The 23,420-nt window shown below is 31.8% G+C and overlaps 2 protein-coding genes and 1 non-coding gene across 6 annotated transcripts; 1 reads left to right on the top strand and 2 right to left on the bottom strand.

Moving 5' to 3' along the window:
• The first annotated feature begins 982 nt into the window (after positions 1 to 982).
• Positions 983 to 7,559, top strand: LOC101259070 (pentatricopeptide repeat-containing protein At1g11290, chloroplastic-like). 4 transcript variants are annotated; one of them, XM_069296043.1, is made up of 4 exons: positions 989 to 4,344; positions 5,083 to 5,209; positions 6,348 to 6,751; positions 7,141 to 7,559. In XM_069296043.1, the coding sequence occupies exon 1, from the start codon at positions 1,150 to 1,152 to the stop codon at positions 4,204 to 4,206; it is 3,057 nt and encodes a 1,018-aa protein (XP_069152144.1). In that variant the 5' UTR covers positions 989 to 1,149; the 3' UTR covers positions 4,207 to 4,344; positions 5,083 to 5,209; positions 6,348 to 6,751; positions 7,141 to 7,559. The 4 variants fall into 4 exon arrangements, with proteins under 4 accessions (XP_010315403.1, XP_069152144.1, XP_019069391.1 ...); XM_019213846.3 differs by lacking the exon at positions 7,141 to 7,559 and adding an exon at positions 4,590 to 4,611 and having other exon boundaries at positions 6,348 to 6,953; XM_010317101.4 differs by lacking the exon at positions 7,141 to 7,559 and having other exon boundaries at positions 983 to 4,344; positions 6,348 to 6,953.
• Positions 7,560 to 8,214: 655 nt separating this feature from the next.
• On the bottom strand, positions 8,215 to 11,872 carry UEV1C (ubiquitin-conjugating enzyme E2 variant 1C). The gene is given in 4 exon segments (NM_001319950.1): positions 8,215 to 8,599; positions 9,366 to 9,491; positions 9,855 to 9,994; positions 11,694 to 11,872. Coding segments are annotated over 4 exon segments (441 nt in total). The 5' UTR covers positions 11,728 to 11,872; the 3' UTR covers positions 8,215 to 8,458.
• Positions 11,873 to 21,804: 9,932 nt separating this feature from the next.
• On the bottom strand, positions 21,805 to 22,802 carry LOC101253518 (uncharacterized). Its single transcript, XR_011220267.1, has 2 exons — positions 22,687 to 22,802; positions 21,805 to 22,403 (listed from the first exon to the last, which is right to left on the bottom strand). It is a non-coding gene; the product is annotated as an uncharacterized protein (transcript).
• Positions 22,803 to 23,420: the final 618 nt, after the last annotated feature.

The raw sequence follows: 23,420 nt of genomic DNA on the forward strand, positions 1-23,420 counted from the left end.
CTCAAATTAATTAAAATTGTCTAATTTTACGTAAATTGCCCAATTTTAACTCGACCCCACTCACTTAATAATATAACCATTTCTTTTACCCAAATCAACTTTATTTTTCCACCACCACCAAAGCAACCACCCTCTCCAAGATATCCTTCACCACCATCGTCGAGAGTGATGAAAGATTTATTTTTTTTTGCAATTGGTGAAACTTCCGGAATAGGATGTAATTAACTCAAATGAATGAGATCTTCTGTACTTTATACATTTAAATACTACAAAAAAATATATTCACTCAATATGGATTGATTAATAGAAGGGGAAATTACGCGGTTAAGCAAACATATACTAGTTAATTAACTAATATAATCACAATTTGCATTAATTATAATTCGAAACTTACTTCTAGCTACAATTACATTCCTTTTTCTCACTTCTCTCCTCTCTCCCCAAATCTCGCTCTCTTATCTTTTCTTCTCTTGTCTTTTTCAGTCATCACCCCCTCTTCTCCCTCCTTAGTCTCTCTCTCAATTCTCTTCTGCCATTCTCTCTCGCTTTATACAAAGACAAATTATTTTTTGGTAAAATTACAGAAATACACACATTTTATTTCACCTATTTTTATCAATTCCCATTACTTTTAAAAATTTCCAAAATTTCTTATTTCTTTATTGTATTCGAGCTACATATTAATGTATGTGATTCATTATTTAACGTATCCGAACTATATATTATGTATTCGAGCTAGTTTTTAATGTATTCGAACTACATATTAATGTATACGAGCCAGTATTTAATACATTCCAACTATATATTAATGTATTCGAGCTTTAATTATTGTATTCATTTTTTTATTTTAAGAAATTAATGTAATTATAAACTTAATCGAGATAGATTGTAATTTCATATCAAAACAACGACATATATGTAATTTAAGTTTCTTTTGTTAGATTATTTATTGGGCTTTTTTAGCCTTTAAGTTTTGAATGATTTTTTTTTATTAATAAATAGGTCTTAGTCCAAATTTATTTATTTTTCAAAAAAATAAAAAATCCCAAAATGTTATGTTTTTTTTCAACTTTCTTCCCTCTTCACCAATTCTTCTCCTTTATCTCATCCTCTCTGCTAATTATTACTTTCTGTATGTGTTCTTGATTGATGGAACTCGATTTTCTCTCAGTACATATGCGTAATCCACCGTTTATTAGAGGTATTTTTTCAAGTTTTTATCATATGCCTAGAACTCGTTTGATAATATGTCCCAATGAACCTCAACTAGGTAAAGTTCCATTCTTTACATCTATTCGTAGCTGTTTCTCATTTACTGCTGTAGTACAAGTAGTAGAAACCCCAACAGTTGAAAAAGAAACAATCTTTCAAGATTCTGATGGGGGTAGGAGGTTGAGTACTAAACAGTTGAAATATGGTGCTAAGAAGAGGTTAGTTGAAAAAAAAACAATCTTTCAAGATTCTGATGGGGGTAGGAGGTTGAGTGCTAAAGAGTTGAAATATGGTGTTGAGAAGGGGTTAGTTGAAAAGGGCGATGGTGGGTTTTTGATTAAGGAGAAGAAAAGGGGGATTAAATGGTATTCTGAAATGTTTAAAGATTATGCTGGTAAGTTATGTTTGAAGGAAGGTAAAGCTTTACATGGTGAAATGATAAGGAGTGGGGTTGAACCAGATTCATATTTATGGGTTTCTTTGATTAATTTCTATTCGAAATGTGGGGATTTAGTTTTCGCGGAGAATGTGTTTGATTTAATTCCAAGCAGAGATGTTGTGTCGTGGACAGCGTTGATAGCAGGGTTTATAGCTCAAGGTTATGGAAGTAAAGGGATTTGTTTATTCTGTGATATGAAGGGAGAAGATATTAGGCCTAATGAGTTCACTTTGGCAACAGTTTTAAAGGGTTGTTCAATGTGTTTAGATTTGGAGTTTGGGAAACAACTACATGCTGTAGTTGTTAAAGGTGCAGCCTTTTCAGATGTTTATGTTGGTTCTGCTCTTGTTGATTTGTATGCTAAATGTTGTGAATTAGAATCGGCTGTTAAAGTTTTCTTTTCCATGCCGGAGCAGAATTCAGTATCGTGGAATGTTTTACTTAATGGGTATGTGCAGGCTGGTCAAGGAGAGGAGGCTCTAAAATTGTTTTTGAAGATGTCGGATTCAGAGATGAGGTTTAGTAATTATACCCTATCTACCATTTTAAAGGGTTGTGCGAATTCAGTTAATCTGAAAGCTGGTCAAGTTATCCACTCAATGTTGGTCAAAATTGGGTCTGAAATTGATGATTTTACAAGCTGTAGTCTTCTAGATATGTATAACAAATGTGGTCTTCAAGATGATGCCCTGAAAGTGTTTTTAAGGACCAAAAATCATGACATTGTGGCATGGACTGCAATGATCAGCGGACTCGATCAGCAAGGACAGAAGAGAGAAGCTATTCATCTTTTTTGCTTGATGATGCATTCAGGTTTGAGGCCTAATCAATTTACGCTGGCTAGTGTTGTTAGTGCAGCGGCTGATTCGGTGGATATAAGGTGTTGCAAAAGTATTCATGCTTGTGTTTACAAATTTGGTTTTGACTCAGAAGAGTGTGTCTGTAATGCATTGATTGCAATGTACATGAAATTTGGTTCAGTTTTGGATGGGTATCGTATATTTTCTTCTTTGAGTAATAGGGATATAATTTCGTGGAACTCACTTTTGTCTGGATTCCACGATAATGAAACTTCTTATGAAGGGCCTAAAATCTTCAGGCAGTTGCTTGTTGAAGGTTTGAAGCCAAATATTTACACGCTCATCAGCAATTTGAGATCTTGTGCAAGCCTCTTAGATGCCAGTCTAGGGAAACAAGTGCATGCCCATGTAGTTAAAGCTGACCTTGGTGGCAATATATATGTAGGAACTGCTCTGGTTGATATGTATGCCAAGTGTGGGCAGTTGGATGATGCAGAATTGATCTTTTATAGATTGAGTGAAAAAGACGTCTTCACTTGGACAGTGGTCATTTCAGGTTATGCGCAGTCTGATCAAGGAGAAAAGGCTTTCCGATGCTTCAATCAGATGCAAAGGGAAGCTATTAAACCCAATGAGTTCACTCTTGCTAGCTGTCTAAAAGGTTGTTCACGTATAGCCAGCCTAGACAATGGGCGGCAGTTGCATTCCGTGGTAATGAAGTCTGGGCAGTTCAGTGATATGTATGTAGCTAGTGCGTTGATTGACATGTATGCAAAATCTGGGTGTATCAAAGATGCCGAGTCTCTATTTCAGAGCATGGAATCTAGTGATACAGTGTTGTGGAACACAATTATATATGCCTACTCCCAACATGGACTAGATGAAGAAGCATTGAAAACATTTAGAACCATGTTAAGTGAAGGTATTCCGCCTGATGGGATTACGTTTATTGCTGTCCTCTCTGCATGCAGCCATCTGGGCCTGGTCAAAGAAGGAAGAAGGCATTTTGACTCAATAAAAAATGGTTTTGGTATCACTCCTTCAATAGAACATTATGCTTGTATGGTTGATATCCTTGGCCGTGCAGGCAAATTTACTGAAATGGAACACTTCATTGAGGGTATGGCGCTTGCTCCTGATGCCTTGATATGGGAGACTGTTCTTGGAGTCTGCAAGGCTCATGGGAATGTGGAATTGGCTGAGAAAGCTGCAAACACACTTTTCGAAATTGATCCAAAAGCAGAGTCAAGTTATATATTGTTGTCCAATATATATGCATCAAAGGGTAGATGGGCTGATGTTTCGACGGTTAGAGCACTAATGTCCAGGCAGGGTGTCAAAAAGGAACCTGGTTGTAGCTGGATTGAGATTGATAATCAAGTTCATGTCTTCTTATCTCAGGATGCTTCACATCCTAGGTTAAAGGATATCCATAAAAAGTTGGAGGAGCTGACTTCGAGAATTACTGCCGCAGGATATATTCCAAACACAAACTATGTGCTTCATAATGTCTCTGACAAAGAAAAGATAGACAACCTTTCACATCATAGTGAAAGGCTAGCTCTTGCATTTGCTCTCATGAGCAGCAGTAGGAACAGCACTATCAGGATCTTTAAAAATCTTTGCATCTGTGGAGATTGCCATGAATTTATGAAGCTGGCGTCAATTGTTACAAACCGAGAAATAGTTATTCGTGATATTAACCGCTTCCACCATTTCTCTCACGGAACATGCTCATGTAAGGACTATTGGTGATTATTGACTGGCTGACCTAGTCAGGCAAGACTATTCATGTTCCGCAGCTGCTACAAGTCAATAGTGCTCAACTGAAGTTCTAAATGCAAGTCATGACATGTCAATATGAATATATTATTGACCTCGACAGGTTATGAGGTATTTACCAAGCTTTAGTAGCTCTTGCACTTTACCCCACTTTATGGGACTACACTGGGTATGTTGTTATTGTAGCTCTTGCATTATTATGTAGAGTATAAATGTAAGAGAAAGATCTTCGATCTATATTCATCTATTTCTATACGGGTGTTGTGGTTACTCTTACTTGTACTCATCTTTTCCTTGTTATTTTTACCTTCTCTTTGCACTCTGATCTGAAAGATCTGTTGACTTGACTTTTGCAGTTAATCACCAAGCTACAGTGAAGTAAGCATTTAATTGTGAGAATTTTGTTTTTCTTTTGTTCTTATATAATATGTAGTTTCTCATACTCCTTTTTTGAGCTGATGGTCTATCGGAAACAGCCTCCCTACCCCACAAAGGTAGGGGTCAGGTCTGCATAAACCCCACTCGTGGCATTATAAAGGGTTTGTTGTTGTTGTTTGTTATATAATATGCAGTGTATTATGTCGTCCTCAGTTTCATAATATGCGCTGTCCATTCCAATTCGTCCTAGGAAATCAAATTTCTCTGTTGTTTGCTGTGGAAGTATCAAGCTGTTTTCGCTAAGTACCTTTTCTTAACTTTTGAAGCGACCAAAGTTACTAGATCCAGAAAAACTTTGAAACTTCTATCTAGCATATCTTTACATTTGTTTGATTGAGTTTCTGGCAAGGCTAATGTTTTCCTCGGAAGATCTTTCTAATTCGAACAGTAACTTTTTTTTATTACCTACAGGACTAATTGCTGGATTGATAAGTTTCCTGAAGGAAGGTTAATCGATTTCTGAGCACTGAAACTAGGTGTGTCAAAGCTCAGATAAACTTTCTGCAGAAGGTGAAGAAACTGCTCAAGTAAATCATAGGTACACTCACTTTTCCCTTTTCTCCTGTTCCATGTTTAATCTATACTCCACTCATTTTGGTAGCTGCAGTAATAACTGTTATCCGACCATTTTCTGTCATCCACATTGTTTATTCTATGAAATGTCTCTTAATAAAGTTCTTCTTCGATCAGAAGGATGAAAAAATGAGTTAACTGATATTTCTATATCATGAAATTTGGAAAAGGATATAATGATATCCAATTTGTAAGCTTAAGGCTAGTTGTTTGGTTAACCTTTTTAGCTGGGCTAACTCTTCCCCTGTAAATAACTAAAATCACTACCTGGATTTTGTCAGCTCCTTAGCTATATAAATTTTTTGTTCTTACTGAGCTAACAGATCCTCCTTTGTATCGTTGCATCTACTGGATGTCTTAATGAAATCTCACTTACTTATTTCCAGTAGTAAACAAACTCCCAACTAAATATTGCACAATATTTGCCCAATCATGACTTTGAGATACTGCAAATTGATTATTCATAAATTATAATGCTTTCCGTTTTAAAAGATGAAAAAGAGAGTTCCTGCTCCCTTTTCTGATAGAGTTGTAGAGCTAAACGGGCTTTCACCTCTTCTTAACCTGAAATGGCTGAAAAGCTAATTGGATCATGGAAAAAATCCACCCAATTCCCTTTTCATGTATGGTTACGTGATGCCACCCAAAAGAGAAGCAGTTTATTAAAGGTTCTAAACTCAACGATGGCAACTAAACACTAGTGTTAGCCTGTTAGGAATAAATAAATTGTATCCTAATCTCAGACTGGTATGTGATGTGTTCAAAATACACTTGATCCGGAGATAATAGAGTTGTCTAACGAAAACGCGTGGAGTAAATAGCTGAATTTCGTTGAGTCCTATGCCATATCTTAAATGTGTTACCAGTACATTATAATTATCAATACATAATCAATCTGGATCATGCAACATAAGGTTGTAAAATGACATCATCACCTCTTCTTCTACTCTGATTACTCCATCTTTTTCCCGTCTTCTTCTACTGTTTCTCCACCCTGAACTTCATTTATTCTTCTCCAACTACTGATGCAGACTCTTTTTTCTGCTTATTTGCCTCTATTTTTCATTGTTTTTTAAAATCGAAGTTTGTATTTTTATTTATAGGAGGTTCAAAGTTCCGTATCACACAGGATCTACTCAGACTGCAGTAGAGCCTCTGGGAAAGAAGAGCAAGAGCACAAGGATATGCTGACGTGCCTCGCAAAGTAAGTTCGATGTGCTTGATGGTAGTCACAGAATAGGCAAGATGGAAGAAATATCACCTCAAATGTAACTCTGACGGGATCTAATCTACCAAATAACTTCTAACAAGCTGGGAAACGAGGGATAAAATTCCAACAGGAATTGGAAAATGTAGGTTTGAGAAAACGATACAATTGGTTAACTCCGCCTAGGGACTGTATTGAAGCTTCAAGGATGGTTGATCCGTTGTGTTATTAGGTGCCAAACCAGTAGCCCTGCTGTTGCACCTCACAAGAAGGCCAAGAGAGAGTCCCTCTTTAAGCATGGTGAGTAACCATGGTTTAAATAGTACTTGTTTGAGTTTATCATGTTCTCTTAAATGAGTAAACATTAGTTTAACTTGATGCAGCTATATTTGCTAAAAATGTTGTAAATCTCAGATGTTGGCAAAAGGCAATTGCAATGCAACAGTGTATAACTATTGAGTTTTTAACACACATAGCAAAGTTTGGTCCTTTTTCTTGTTGACATTTTCACCATCTTATGCATTGTTCTGGCCTTTTTCGCCATTTTCACCGCGTTCAACTGGATTACACAAGCATATGTAACGAATTTTCTGGGCTGCTTTTATTGATGATGAAATATCTGTGTTTCTCTAGTCTCAACAGTGGCATAATTTTGAAATTGTCAGTATTTCTTAAATTGAATTGATCAGGTCATGTAGGAACAAGGTTCAAGTCTACCGATCTGCACTCCACTGCTATCGTCATGTACATGGTACAACAAGAAGAGAATTAGCAGAAATCGAAAGGTTTTTATGGGCTTAGATATGATCTTTGTAGAAAAAAAAAAGGAAATATTTCACATTGAAACTAGACAAGTTGTGAATTTTACCAACTTCCCTAGGAGAAATCTTCTTCAAATGGGGGTCTTGATCCATGCTATGGTTAAGTTGTTTAATAAAATGAGAAAATGTGTACGGAACGACAACAATAGCAATATATCCAGTGTAATTTCATACAGTGAGGTTTGAATAGAATAAGGTGAGCGTGTGTATACAGATCTATCCCGTCTTGAATTCTATTATATAAATTTCCGACTTTGCAATAGATACTACTCTCTATTTATACTCTATTTTGTTTTAGAGGTGCTAATACAAAATGGTAAAAAAAGGGTATTTTTGAGTAAAATTAACCTGTTTTAATGCATTTATTTTATCCAATTTTTACCTAACAATGTACAAGAAAGGATAAAAAGAATTATTTAGAATTGTTCCTATTAACACTTTTACCAACTTAGCTTGATATAAAAGCACCTCTTCAGAATTAATATTCCTTGGTCCCATACTTTGTTCAACCAAATATAATTTTGAATAAATGCCAACCAAATTAATAGCCCTAGGACATAAATATCGAATAACTTTGTTCCATCGAGACATAGGTAAAAAGAAATGTGTTTCTAGTTAGCTGTTCGAAAAAAGGTGCCAACACCATTTTGAATTTAGTGTAGGGAATAGTTGGTTCCTACAACAACGATGTATTCAGTATAATTGAAACGATAGAAAAAGAATAACAACCAATATCACCCCTACATAGGATGACATGAACAAATCGAGAACTAGTCCAAATCAACTGCAGAATTTAAAGAGTTATCGTTCATTTCACTCCAAATGAACGAAACTCTCCTCCTTTCTTTGTTAACAAAGATGGAAAAACTGCAGGAGTATCAACTATCTGTTGTGCAACATGCCAAGACAAAGGATGAAAACACCAAGGACAAAGATGATTCAGACAGCAAAAGAAGCGATTGACGATGATTGGGATAGCACAAGAACCAGATCCATTAATCAAACAGCAGCAAGCATAGACGAGAGTTTAGAAAACGAAAAGTAGAAGGGGGTACACAATTGTGAGGTAAGAGGAGAAAAGCCTCTTCAGGCATTCAACCCCTTTACATTTTAATTCCCAACGTGACAACACAGCGGTACAATTTAGCACATAGTTGACAAGACCTATATGTTATTGCCCTTAACACTAGAAACAGGTGCCTTCGGGTGGCTGAACTAGCTTACGGTTGTGGGGAGAAGCCATTTCCTTTTTCAGTTGAGTCAGTATGTCTTCCATAGTGTACTCTCGCTGCCAATTTGCAAGCAAAGCAAACTTTTTTGGCTCCACCTGCACATTTTATACGATGGAGGGAATTGTCAACAACGATTTACTGATTGAAAAGACAGGCATGCCACTATAAACAACAACAAAAACATATTACATTTGGACAGTATACAAAACATCACAGAACTAATATTATTGCAGAATTTTAAAGCATCTTTAATGTGACGAATCTTAAGCACCATTTTGCTAGTGGCTTCATATTTGTCAACAGTTCTAACTTTCACAATCATGCAAACACCATCTACCAAAGAAATAGAATGTTATCCAAGATCTTAAGCTGCAGACACAAAAAGTTGTTGGAACAAAACATCGTAGCAACATGCATTAAGGAGAAAGGTAATCTTGAAAGAACGTTGTTGAGAATTTTGGGAGCAAAAATACCATTGAAACTAATTTGGAATATTCAACAACAAGAGCCACACCTACCTACTACTCAGACTACTACAACTTTTTGATAGAGACTTTGTCTGCATTTCAAGGAACATCTTTTTATTCCAGTGAATAAAGCATTTAGTTAGTACCTCCTGTTGGATACGAATCCTATGAGGGTATCTGGTGTTGCTCCACTTTTGTTTTTACAAGTTCCATTCTACATGTAATACCATTAAAAATATACTTGCAGTGTTGAATTCAACCACGGATGACAAAAGTTCAGATAATTAAATTATTTTTAGCATATGAGCGACGATTCTGAAGATGCAAATTGTCACATAATAATTGCTTGATAACAAGAGCTACGATTCAAGCATTACAGCAATGTGTTGCTTACCACTCCTGTCTCATGGTTGACACATGTCATGTTAACTCGAGAGTGGAAACGCACACTTGGTGGCTTCTCCGGATAATCCTTGTCGCAAAATAGCTTCAACTGATAAATACGGCCTTCATGCACAGACTGGAAAAGAAGTAAGTTAGTCTTTAAATGTGAAAGACATAGGAACCATCAAATTGCATATAAAGTAACACTCTTAGGACTAGTGGACAAGCAAATCTGTAGTCCAGGAAATTCATCAACCCATTAGCACAGGTTTAACAGTCTGACAAACAAAGGGAGTATATAAATTCTAAGTAGAAAAGTGGCAGTTCATGTCTTCATGCATTCCTCTGTGAAACAAAGCTAAGTGGATTTCATGCTTAAGGGACATATTGAAGAAATGATCGAATAAGTAGAAACAATTTCTAGGATATGCATTTCATGTTATTTGTTATATCCAAATAAAGAGATGGTAGGAAGTAAAAAAGAGAAAAGAACCCGTACATTGTGAGGACCAATAATGGTGCCAGTCCAAGAACGCATATAAATATCATCTCCATCATCCATACCATAGCTCACTGTCCCATCTCCAATACCCTTCTCCCCACGTTCAAGTTCCTCCAGTAATCTGAAATTGCGAGGGACTGAAAAGAAATTGAAATTTTGGTTAGTGAAATCTTCATAAAGAAAATAAAGACCAGAGCTGGGTAAAAGCTTCAAACTCCAAACAAGATTGTAGAATCTAAATAGAACAAGATTGTAGAATCTAAATGGAAAAAAGAACAATGACATTGTTACGCATTTCACTCCAAGGTAAAAAGATTATAGTAAAAAATCCCAGGTGCACTAAGTTAAGAACCCATTCGAACATGAACTAGCACATCAAACAGTCAATGGTATGCTGACTTTAGGTCTACGGGTTGCTGGGAATCTTTTGACCTTGTGTAAGTTTTATAAGCCAGTAGAAATATAGAGAACTTCTGGCTTTTGAGAACCTAAATTACTGAATATTGGTTTGAGATGGATCAAAATGGAGTGACATGGATAGTAAGGATTCATATAGACAATTGCAACTAGCTCGGTATTGAGGCATAGTGGTTGCTGTTTGCATAAAAAACGGAACAGTGACCACCACGATGCAGCAAAAGGGATAGTGGTTTGTGCAACTATTGAAGCTTTGGAAATTAAGTTAGTCCTGCAACTACCCTATCTGTGCATGAATGGGCAGAGAAGCCTAAATCATCATCATCTTGTTCTTCTTCAAACTGACGTTAAATTGAGCATTAGTTCTAAATCACAGTTCCATGATATAAAGAAAGGCAGAACAGAGATGTGTAAGCCATATTTTCCAAAGAGCAATCGATCCACAACTTAGCAAGTTGCAGTAGATTGACCAGAAACTCTAAAAACTATAACCAACATATGACAAAAAACAGGGATTAGGATACAAGCAAAGTAACAACATTAATTTCCACCAAACTGCAAGGCATAAACCCTCATGTATTTGGATATATGAAACCAAAGAAATAGTCATCACTGTCTTTCATTGAAGGCATTAGATCTGGAAGACCATATAAATAGCTTGGGTTTTCTCAATAGACCGAAAACTCTCTGAAAACACAACTTTCCAAACCATAACATCTACCTCCATATTCAAGAATCTAAAGCACAAAAGAGGATTTAAAAAACTCATCTTGATGACACAATAATTGTCATAGGTATTTCGGAAACAACGTCTCTACCTCCACGAGGTAGTAAGGTCTGCGTACACTCTACCCTCCCCAGACCCCACCTGTGGGATTTCAGTGGATATGTTGTTGGAAGTAATTGAATGCAGCTAATTTGAAAACAAGCAAAAACAAAACCGAACACACAACAGAGACTACTTCCTAGTTAATCATAATTAGAGAACCACAGATTAAACTCCCACAAGCCAAAGAACACATCAAACACATTGATTGAACTCCACATTCATAAATCTATACATTGATTGAGCTCCACATTCATGAATCAAAACCCACAAAAGGAATAAAAAAAAAACCATCTTGATGCTACAATCATTGTCAAATTTGCAAAATAATTCACCCCATCAAACTTGTTATCTAATCGAATCAATTAACAAGGCAGTTCCACAGTGAAAACAACTATACAAAAAGTCCTAATCAACAACAACTAAGACATTTGATTAAAACCCACAAGCCAATAAACACATCAAATACAAAACATGCATAAAAAAACAAACCCATAACCAGATTTGAAGGGAAAATCATGAAAATCATAATAAAGATCAAAAAAAAAAAAGAAACAAAAGGGGTTATGGGGTTTTCAAAAAATTGAACTCACCCACAACACTAGATCCTCCTGAACCAAGCGTCATGGCTGATTGATGCTTCAGATGATTCTTTGGGGTTTATACAAATATCGATTTGATCGACAAAAAGAAGAAAAAAACCCACACTGAGATATTCTTGAAAAATCGAATGGAGGGTTCAAGAGAGGCAGAAGGGAATAGAAGGGGCAAAAGTATAAAAAGGGGATAAAATAGATATATGATTGGTAGTGGGTAGGAAAATGCAATTGCTAAAAAAAAAATCTCACAATTTTCGAGGAGTCTCGACGTAACTGAAAAAGTTGTATTCATTGTTCGATTTATAAAAATAGTCCGTTGCATAAATATAAGGGTTTACGATTGTGTATAATATACCCTTCATGGTTCGGCTTTTTCCACGCATAGCAAAAACTTGAGTGCATCAAATTTACCGCTTTTTTACTTCATTCGTCACGAAATACTTGTGACATTTTATTTTTTCGAAATCTAGTTTGATCAATCTTCAGAGCTATATTAATTTAGGTATATGATTGGTAGTCGATTGGAAAATGCAACTGTCTAAAAGATCTCACAGTTTTCGAGAACAGAGCATTGATAGTCATGAAAATAATCTGTTGCAGAAATATATGGAGTGCGATTCAACGTTTTGTGGTTCAGCTTTTTCCTGAACCCCACACATAGCCAAAAGCTTTAGTGCATTACACTCGTCACCTTTTTACTCAATTCGTCTCAAAATACTTCTTATGATTTGCTTTTTGAAAATCAATTTAATCAATCTTCAAAGCTAAATTGAATTAAATTAATTTGAGTTTAAATATTCAAAAAATTACAAAAAATAGTACTATATGATGCAAATCTTCCATATCAATCTGATATAAAAGTATACATTTTCAAATATTAATCAAAATTTAAATAATTTAACCCTCGAAAAGAAAATATGATAAAGTAATTTAAGACTAAAAGAGTAATAAAAAAAGATAAAAAGAAAAAAGAAATCAATCTAAAAAGATGCATACAAAGAATATAAAAGGCATAAAGAGTGAGAGATAACTTTCTTGAAAATCATGAAAGAAAAAAAGACTTGGAAAGAGAAGAAAGTTAAAAAAATGGAATATAAAAAGTTGTTCCAAATGGAATAAGATATGATATAGAGGCAATAAAAATCAAACAATATGAATTGGGAATGTGTTAAAAAGCATATTGCATTATTGCTTGGCAAAGAAATGACAAGGCATGAAAATAGATAATAGTATTTTGATTCATGAATTGTCTATTTTAAGTTTTGATTGATATACATGTATCATTTCATTTGACATATGTGATATTCAATGAACTTATTAAGTTCATAATTCATAACCAAAACAAAGAAAAAGGGGGAAACTCTTTAAATTGACTATAATTTGAGCGTAATTAGAGATCTATAATTACAGTTTGCTTAGTTACGAATTGTAGCTACATGTTTAGGAGAGGAGAGAGACAACCGAGATTTGAGGGAGATGCGAGAGAGGTTGAGAACCTGTTGTATTAGTTGTATCATGTTGGATCATCGATCGTGAATAGAATTAATACAATCGTTTTGTATAAAAGTGAATATAGTTGTATAAAAAAATATATTATATTTAGTTACATATATATTACGAGGTGAGAGACGTGCGAGATCGAGAGAGGGATATTAGAGGCAAGCGAGATCAAGAGAGAAAGGAGAGAGAATGAATACATATTGTATTCGTTGTATCATAAATACAATTGATACATAATATAAAAATATAGTTGATAAAAAAATCAAATATATTTGTTTGAATACAATTGATATAAAATACAAATCTCTTAGATATATTTGATAAAATACAATTGATACATAATACATTTGATAAGGAGGATGAATACATATTGTATTCATTATATCAAGTTTTATGACAAATACAATTGATTTGTATAAGAAAAATATGATCGTATCATATTGCATTAATCAACACAATTTATATCGACAAATACATTTGGTAGAATACAAATTTTCATACTACAATTAATATAAAATACGTATACAATGAATACATAATATAAATACAATTGATACATAATACGAAATACAATTCTCATATTATGTGGAATGTTTTTTTTTATGCTGCAGCTGTTTGGGATGGAGAGAGAGATAGGGGAGGGGAAGGGGACAATGGGAGGAGAGATGAATTTGCTATAAAATTCTAGCTATAGGTTCGGATTGTAATTATTTAAACTATTGTTGTATATCATATATACATATCATATGTTTGTACAGGTGCGTAATTTAATCTTTAAAATGATTATAGTTTGAGCTTAATTAAAGATCTATAATTATATTTACTAAGTTACCAATCGTAACTACATGTTTGGGGGAGGAGAGAGACTAGGAGAGGAAGGAGAAAGACGAGCAAGATTAAGAGAGGGAGGAGAGATGGAAGAGAAATCTAGGAGAGAAAAGAGAGAGGCTAGAGAGGTTAAATAATGTTGTATTCATGGTACTAGGTTGTATATACCACGAATACAATTGATACAAATGTTTGTACCAAAATGAAAAAAACTGTATCAAAATATTGTATTTAGCTACATATTAGGAGGAGAGAGCAGATAAGATAGAGAGAGGACATATGATGAATACATGTTGTATTAATTATATCACGAATACAATTAATATAAAATAAAAATACAATTGATAAAAAACAAATATAGTTGTCTGACTACAATTGATATAAAATCTAAATCTCTCACCTATATTTTCATTAAATACAATTGATACATAATACGTTTGACAAAGAGGATCACTGCATATTGTATTCGTTATATCAAGTTTTATCACGAGTATATTGATTTGTATCATATACAAAAATAATTGTATCAATTGTATACAAACACAATTTATATCAACAAATATAATTGGCAAAATAAGATTAATATTAAATACATATATATTTGATATATAATACAAATACAGTTGATATGAAATACAAATACATTAAATATAAAATACAATTGTCATATTCTGCGATTTTTTTTTATGATGTAGTTGATTGGGATGGCGAGAGAGAGGGAGGTGTTATAAAACCCTATCTATAGGTAATTATTTAAGTTAAAAGTGATTTATCGTAAATATATATCACATGTTTGTCTTGATATATTAAAGTGTGATTATTTAAATTAAACTGATTTACTGTACAATAAATAATACATAGTAATAGAAATCGAAGATTAAAAAACTATAAGAGTACCGCTACAACTACTAGTATGCTTATGTAAGCTAAAGTTATGTCATGTCTTGTCAAATCACCTCTATCCCGTCTCCAATATTTCTTCAGTCTACCTCTATCAATTTCTTGAAAAAGATTCTATGGTTCTAACTCTTGTCTTTATTTAACATTTATCAACTTATTACTTATACAATTATGTTAACATTTCATAAAATAATTGCCTCACTGAATAATGTTTTTTAACATTGAGTTGATAAAATCTTACCTAAAACTAATAACCTAAAAAAAATATTAAATACTAATAATTTTATCAAAATAGTATAAAAACTATTTTTAAAATAAATACGTATACAAAGTTTGTTTATATTTTAGGCCTAAAATTAAAAAAATTCCTTTAGACCTCCAATTACGTCAATGTTTGTTGAAATCACATATATAATGAAAAACAAAGTAATAAGAATTTTAGCTTAGACATAATATTTGCATCCATATATAGAATTAACATAGTATCCATCAAAAAGTATTACATGATTTATTGGAATATCAAAGGCTTGTTTTTTAGTCAAAATAAGTAACATCCAACAAGAAGTTCTTTTTTTAAAAAAATAATTTTTTTATAATCGTGATGTTTGCCTCAGTTTTTATGTATCACGATTAATTTCACGAGAGGTATTATTAGCTCTATCATTAAAAAAAAACTGGTGGGAAGTTGGGGAATAAGAGTATGTTTATGTGTCAACAATATGATGAGTTTTCTATTATTTGATTTACATAAGCATACAGTTGCTTGTTGTATGTTGTTCACTACTACCATCTTGCTTATGTATATGAAAGTCGTTTTCGTATGATCTATAGGTTCGATTCGTGGAGTTAATCACTATGACGATATTAAAATATTCAGTGTAATTTTATAAGTAAAGTCTGGAGAGGATAAAATGTATATAGATTTTATTTTTACCTTAGTAGATTGGAAGGTTGTTTTTTGATAGACTCTCGACTTTAAATTTTTTTTAAAAAAAGAAAAACATATAGCAAGTCGCAAAGATATATAAGAAGACAAAATAAGAGGATACAAAACAAATGAAACAACAAATAGTAACAAACACCGAAAAAAAGAAAACTACACAAATTACTAAATAATACTACTAACAAAGAGAAGTGGAGAGGAGACTATTAGTCCCTTACATGTCCCACGAGAAGCGCGCGATAACACTCAATTACCTAAATAACCTTCCTCTTACCCTAATCTTATCTAGGGTTATGTTTTCAGTTAATTGATATATACCGTGGTACATCTTGTCGTGTTACCTCTACTGATGTGCCTATATCATACGACTTGAGGTTTAGCTCTTCCCTGGATCCTACAAACGCGGAATGCTTCATACATCCCCATTACCCTACTATTTTGGTGTTTCATGTTTTAAGTTTTCAGTTTTTTTTTTTTTTGGTTTTTTCATTTGGTGTTTGGAGTCTAGATCAAAGCTCCAACTAAATATTGATTATGCACGGTAACGTCCATCTGATAACAACGTTTCCAACATAATTTTATTCAATTTAAACTCGAAATTTCTGAATAAATGTGAAACAGTCTCATCACGTATCACATCATATTACTAAATTCATACTCACTAAATGATGTACGTCATGATATTGATGGTGCAACCAGCTATATCCAAACCTGCCTTTCTTCTCTTTTGTTTTTGTTCAATTAAAAGTGAGAGGATGGAGTTTTGTAATTTTTGGCTATTTTTTTTTTTATGTTTGAATTAATTCTATCTTAACATTTTATTTTTGTTTATAATGGTGTCCGAATCAATTTGTGATTATATCTAACTAGTTTTATATTTTTACATGATATTAGAATGTACATATCGATTAAATTTTGTGTTTTTAAAATAATCATGATGTTTGAAGCAATTTATATGTACATCGATTAATTATTTGACGAGTTATTTGTTATCTCTCATCAATACGTACATCATATCATAATTCAATTCACTAAGACTTAGAGAAATTAAATGAAATCATCTAAGATAATGCTAAATTTGCCCCCCATTTTGATTTCTTCTTTGATCACGTATCATCTATTGACAAGTAAATTTATATGTTTGTATCGTAATATTTTATAAGTTATGCTCAGGAAAATTAAATTTCTAAAGACCTTAAGCTCGTTAGGGGCAAGTCTAAATATTAAAAAATAAACAGAAAAATGATCAAAATTATTTTTGAATTATGCGAAATATACCACTTATACCCTCTGTTACTTTTTGAGATAAAAACTTTTCCCGTCGTTATCCTAAAAGACCACAAAATATCCTCAAAAGTTAACGATCTAAATTTTTAATAATGTGGTCAGTCAACTAAAACTAATTCCTCCACCTAAGCGTTGCCAGCCAGGATTCCTATTGAATTGTGAGATCACTAATACTGATAGTATTACAACAACGACACAACATTAACTAATTCCTCCACCTAACCGTTTACAAAATGCATTATTTTAATTAAAATTAAGAATATTTTCAAATATACTTTAAATATAGCTAGATGAGAGGATTGCAATTTAAAGGGAAGGGGAAATAAATGGAGCTTTGCATGTGTATGAGTTAAATAAGGGGTGGGAAAAAGGTGAAAGAGAGTTAAATTCAGAATTGAATAAGGTAGCATGGAAGGAAGGAAAAATGTCCTATTTTGGAAAGGCAATAAAATAGGTTATTTAGTGAAAAGAATATTTTAAAATAAACTAAAAAGGAAATTACAAAAAAAATAAAATAAAAGGGCTAATTGTATTTTATTTGGTTATTTAATTATTGATAATTCTGGTTTTAAGTATGTTTCTTCTGTTGTGATCTATGTGATGATATTTAATTTGATACAAAGTGAATAAATTTCTTATTGTGATCTGGTGTTAGTCTCATATTAGTTATACGCATTACTAAAATAATGATCTTAAATTGATTTAATATACAAAATCAAGAGATAATTAAATATTTTTATTAATAATAGGTCATTTAGCGAGGAAAATGTTTAAAAATAAGCCAAAAAGGAAATTAAAAATGAAAAATAATTTATTACTAAGCTAATAATAGTATTATTGATAATTCTGATTTTTATTTAGTGATATTTCCTTGATTTTATAAAAAGTTTAATTTTATTTTTATGATTTCAGATTAGTCATAAATATTTGTGGACAATTAAAAAAAAATTTAAAAAATATGCATTTAAAAGTTGAAGTGGTACTTACTCAGTCCCATATTCATTGTACACATTACAAAAATAGTTATCTTAAATTATTTGTGAATTTACAAAATTATCAAGACAGAGTTAATTATTATTTTTTATTTTACCCTTATATGAAAAATAAGTTTGTAAAGTTCTAAAATAATTTTAAAAAATAAATTAGTAAAATCATAATTTTTACTTATTTACAATTTATTAAAAAGTATTAAAAAAATGGACAACTAATAAAGAATTAAAAAAAATATTAAATATATAAATGTGCAATATTTTTTACACTGACTAAAGAAAATTCCATTAATTGAGTCAGAGTATTTGACAAATACATTTCACCTATAATTAATTAAATTGTGTTCATTTGATGTCTTTGCTTATAAAAATATATCTACAATTTACTATGACTATTAATTGTCAGTATCACTTTAATATCCACTTATTATGTTAGGTTTGTGCAATTACTCTATATTTGACAGTAATATAACTTTCAAATAAATCAAATATAATATACTTTATACTAAGGTAAAAAAAAAAATTAATTAAATAAAAACTCACTAGTAATGACATACTAAATTGATACCATAAATGAATTTGAAAAAAGGTAGTTAGGTTTGTGCAATTACTCTATGTTTGAGAGTAATATAACTTTGAAACAAATCAAATATAATATACTTTATATTAAGGTACAAAAAACACATATTTTAATTAATTAAAAATTATATACGACCAATCAAATATCGCAGGAATCAAAATAAGTACTCACTAATAATGACATACCAAATTAATACCATAAATGAATTTGAAAAAAAGATAGGTTTGTGCAATTACTCAATATTTGAGAGGAATATAACTTTAAAACAATTTGAATATAATATATTTTATATTAAGGTACAAAAAACACATATTTTAATCAATTAAAAATTATATACGACGAATCAAATATCGCAGGAATCAAAATAAGAATTCACTAATAATGACATATCAAATTGATACCATAAATGAATTTGAAAAAAGGTAGTTAGGTTTTATCAATTACTCTATATTTGGGAGTAATATAACTCTAAAACAAATCAAATATAATATACTTTAAATTAAGGTATAAAAAATATATATTTTAATTAATTAAAAATTATATAATTAGTCACATATTGCAAGAATCAAAATAATAACTCACTAATAATGACATACCAAATTGACACCATAAATGAATTTGAAAAAAGATTGTTAGGTTTGTGCAATTACTCTATATTAGTAATATAACTTTAAAACAAATCAAATATGATATAGTTTATATTAAGGTATAAAAAACACATATTTTAATTAATTAAAAATTAAATATGACGAGTTACATATCGCAAGAATCAAAATAATAACTCACTAATAATGACATACCAAATTGATACCATAAATGAATTTGAAAAAAGGTAGTTAGGTTTGTGCAATTACTCTATATTTGAGAGTAATATAACTTTATAACAATTCAAATATAATGTATTTTATATTAAGTTACAAAAAACATATATTTATGACGAGTCAAATATCACAGGAATCAAAATAAAAACTCACTAATAATGACATATCAAATTGATACCATAAATGAAGTTGAAAAAAAAAAAGCGTACGAGATGAAAAGATTATTTTCGATATAAATAATAATTATATATTATTTTTTCCAACAAAAAATTAAAAGAAGGTTTAATTGAATATGGTAGTAGTCTAGTAGAAGATGAACACAAACATTTAATTTGTATTTATCATATGACGTAAAGGCCTCATTATTCTCAACTGTCTCAATTACTATTTGCATTTATTTGATTTTATTAATTGTTCTCTCAATCAAATATATATGAAATATAATTGCTATCCTATTGTTTTTTTTAATGCTCTAACTACCCAACCTCAACATATTTCAAGTTACCAATATTACCCTTTTTTTTCCTTCTAATGCATTAATATAAACGTCGTTAATAAATAAACGTGTTTTTTAATGTGATTTTTAGTTGATATTCATGTCTTTCAATTTGGATAACAATATAAAGTGGAACAGCTAGACACACACGTCCAACATGACAATTCACTCGAACTGATTTTTATTATTATCATGTAGGACGAGTGTGTATATCTGTTTATGTTTATACAAATTTAAATGTTTATCTGCACAAATTTAAAATTGAAAGACATGGATAATAGTTAATGTCAAATTAAAAGACACGTCTATATATTATTCTAGGTCTTTACCTAAATAATTAAAACATCACATACATATACATAGCCTATGTATCATCACATTGATTATTTGGATTTATAACAATTTAGTCTTTGAACTACTTTGAATTAAACCCTTTAATATATCCTCTTAATACACACCATGTTCCTTTTTCTCTTTCTTAAATTCGACGTTTGATATCTTCTTTTAAATTTTGAGATTTTTCGTTTTATTTCAGAGCTCAATTTCGAATAAATATTCTTCTCCATCCCAACTCAATTTATGGTGACGTACATAATAGTACTATGACATTGTTATTATTACTTTAGATGACTCGAACCTTAGCCTACATAAAAAATTTGATGAACAAAATACACTAGGAATTCTCTGTCTTAGTGGTCAATTCATCAAGTCAATTCTCAAAGTGTAATTCACTTTACAATATGCCCAAGAGGAAAACAAAAGCCATTAGTGGTATAGTTATTAAAACTCCCAAATATTAGCCATTCTATTCAAAGAAAAATTATAATTTTGTCTATATTACTCGAATTTTTTAAAAATGTTACGATAAAATCTGACCCTTCTAACACGATTGCGACCACATTATATTAGAGGGTCAAAGTTTACAAGAATGTCCTTTTGCACTCTACTTTGCCAAAGAGAAGTTGCAATACCTCTATTTTTTTTTCTATACTAAACAAAAAAAAAGGAAAATGCACAAGTACCTTCTCAATTTATGTCCGAAATCACAGAGACACACTTATACTATACTAAGGTCCTTTACCCCCTGAATTTATTTTATAACTAATTTTCTACCCCTTTTCAACCTACGTGACACTATCTTGAAAAAAAAGTCAATCAGCGTTAGGCCCACAAGATGGTGTTACGTAGGCCAAAAAATGATAGAAAATTATTAATAAATTTAGTATGTCTCTAAGATTTCGGACATAAATTGAGGAAATACTTGTGCATTATCCCAAAAAATAATTAAAAGTTTCTAAATTGCTTGTTAAACTAACATTTTCCTTTTCAAGAGATTAATAATTGACAAATTAAGATCAACTTACAATGCTAATGTGTCATGCTCTAATTGGACAATAACTAAAAAGTCATTGTAAATGAATGAAATTTTTCACCTAATATATTTTCTCTTTTTCTTTTTTTTCATAAGAAAAATGTGGACACTTTTAGTTGGTCCATTTACAAAGTCTTCTCTTCTTCTGCAAAAAAAAAAAAAATGTAACATTCCTCAAAACTCACTAACCCCACAACTACTACAAAAGGAATCAAACACACATTTTTTTTTAGTCTATTTAAAAAAAAAAAAATTATTTTATCATAAGAAAAAATAATTTAACTTTAAAATTTCACTTTTAACCTTAATGAAACAATTCTCAATCATATTGTTTTAGACCAAAAGTTCTACTTTAAATAGCGAGCCAGGTCAAACAACGCCACATGGAATGGATTAACAAACAAAATAGTAAATTAAGCTCCAAATCCCCATTTCTAATTTTCATCATATGGCTAAAATTTCAAAGTCAAAATGGAGCTCAAATAGTGCTATTTATAGAAAACTAAAAACAAACAGGGGAAAACAGGGGTAGGGGTGGGGGGTGGGGGGTAGGGGGTTCTTGAAATGATTGACAAAAAAAGTTTTAAGTGATCCTTCTCCTAGTAGTACAATTGTTGGATTCATGAATTACATCAAGCAAACAAGTGCTTTTGCATTTAGGGCATCTTGGATCAACCTCAGCTAACATGACATACATCATACACCTTGGACATCCAACTAGCACCATGGATGTTGTTGTTTCAGGGCTATTAGGATCGCGGCGTTGATGAGATGGCGAATCCTCTGAGGACACACATGAGCTTGTTGGTGATGTTGCCAATGATCTATTAGGCGATAACGACTCTTGTTGATCAATGTGGTACTGGTACTGGTGCTGGTGTTGGTCCTGATGGTTAACAACCCTTGGTGGTGATAAATTCAACCTCAAGTCAAGTTTAGGACCATTTCCATTCCTTCTACTCATTTTTTTTTTGTTATTTGAAAAATCCTGAAATCAAACAACAACAACAACAACAAAACATAAGAAAATGTTTAACAAAAATAGTATATATCAAGAATCATAACTCTTTCATTTTAACATGAGGAAAAAAAAAGATTTTTCTACACCCCTTTTGTCATGTCAAACACAAAATAATCCTTGGACAAAAGTATAATTATCCAAGAACGATCAACTGAACACCCTTTTCGTTAATTTTCAGTGAAATTTCTGACTCTGCTACCGTGTTCCTGTATGATCATTCTTGACAAGAGTTGTGAGTAAGTGTTTGTACCTTAAAAATGATTTCTTGTAGCTCCACAATGTTAGAAAAAAATGATTTTCAACAAGTTGTTGATGATGATTATGAACTTTTGGACTTGCAAAACCTCATTATATATAAAGGAAACTTTAGAGGGTAGAAATGGGATTACATTAAAAGTTAATTAAATTACAATTGTAGGGGGTGGGGTGGGGTGGGGGGGGGGGAGAAAAAGAGAGAAGAGTCTTTAATAGGAATTTAATTGAATTGAAGAAGGAACAGTACAATAGATAGTTGTAAATAGAGAGGCAGAAAATGTATTAATTGTTGGAAAAATCCCAAGAAAGTTTGCAGAAAAAGGAAAATTGGAGTAAATATTGCAATTACAACTAATTAGTGCATGCAGTGTAAAGGGGGGTGGGGTGGGGGTGGGGGTAGGGGGTGGGTTGGGGGTGGGGTAGGGGGTGGTTGGGGGGGTGGAGAGAGGTCTTTCATTCATTGCTTAATAGAGTCGGTGTGGTGAAATATATACATACATACAACATACATACATGTATATATAAGGCATATAAAACATAAATACATGTATATATAAGGCATATAAAACATAAATACATGTATATATAAGGCATATAATATGTACATTGTACATGTATACAAACATATATAACAACAAAAAAAGGATAATTACGCTCCTAATCACTTCGACCAACTAGTTTACAAAATAGTATAGATTGTGTTATACTTTTACTAAATATACATATTAT

Source organism: Solanum lycopersicum, chromosome 1 (assembly GCF_036512215.1).
Source record: "Solanum lycopersicum chromosome 1, SLM_r2.1".
Classification (NCBI taxonomy): domain Eukaryota; kingdom Viridiplantae; phylum Streptophyta; class Magnoliopsida; order Solanales; family Solanaceae; genus Solanum; species Solanum lycopersicum.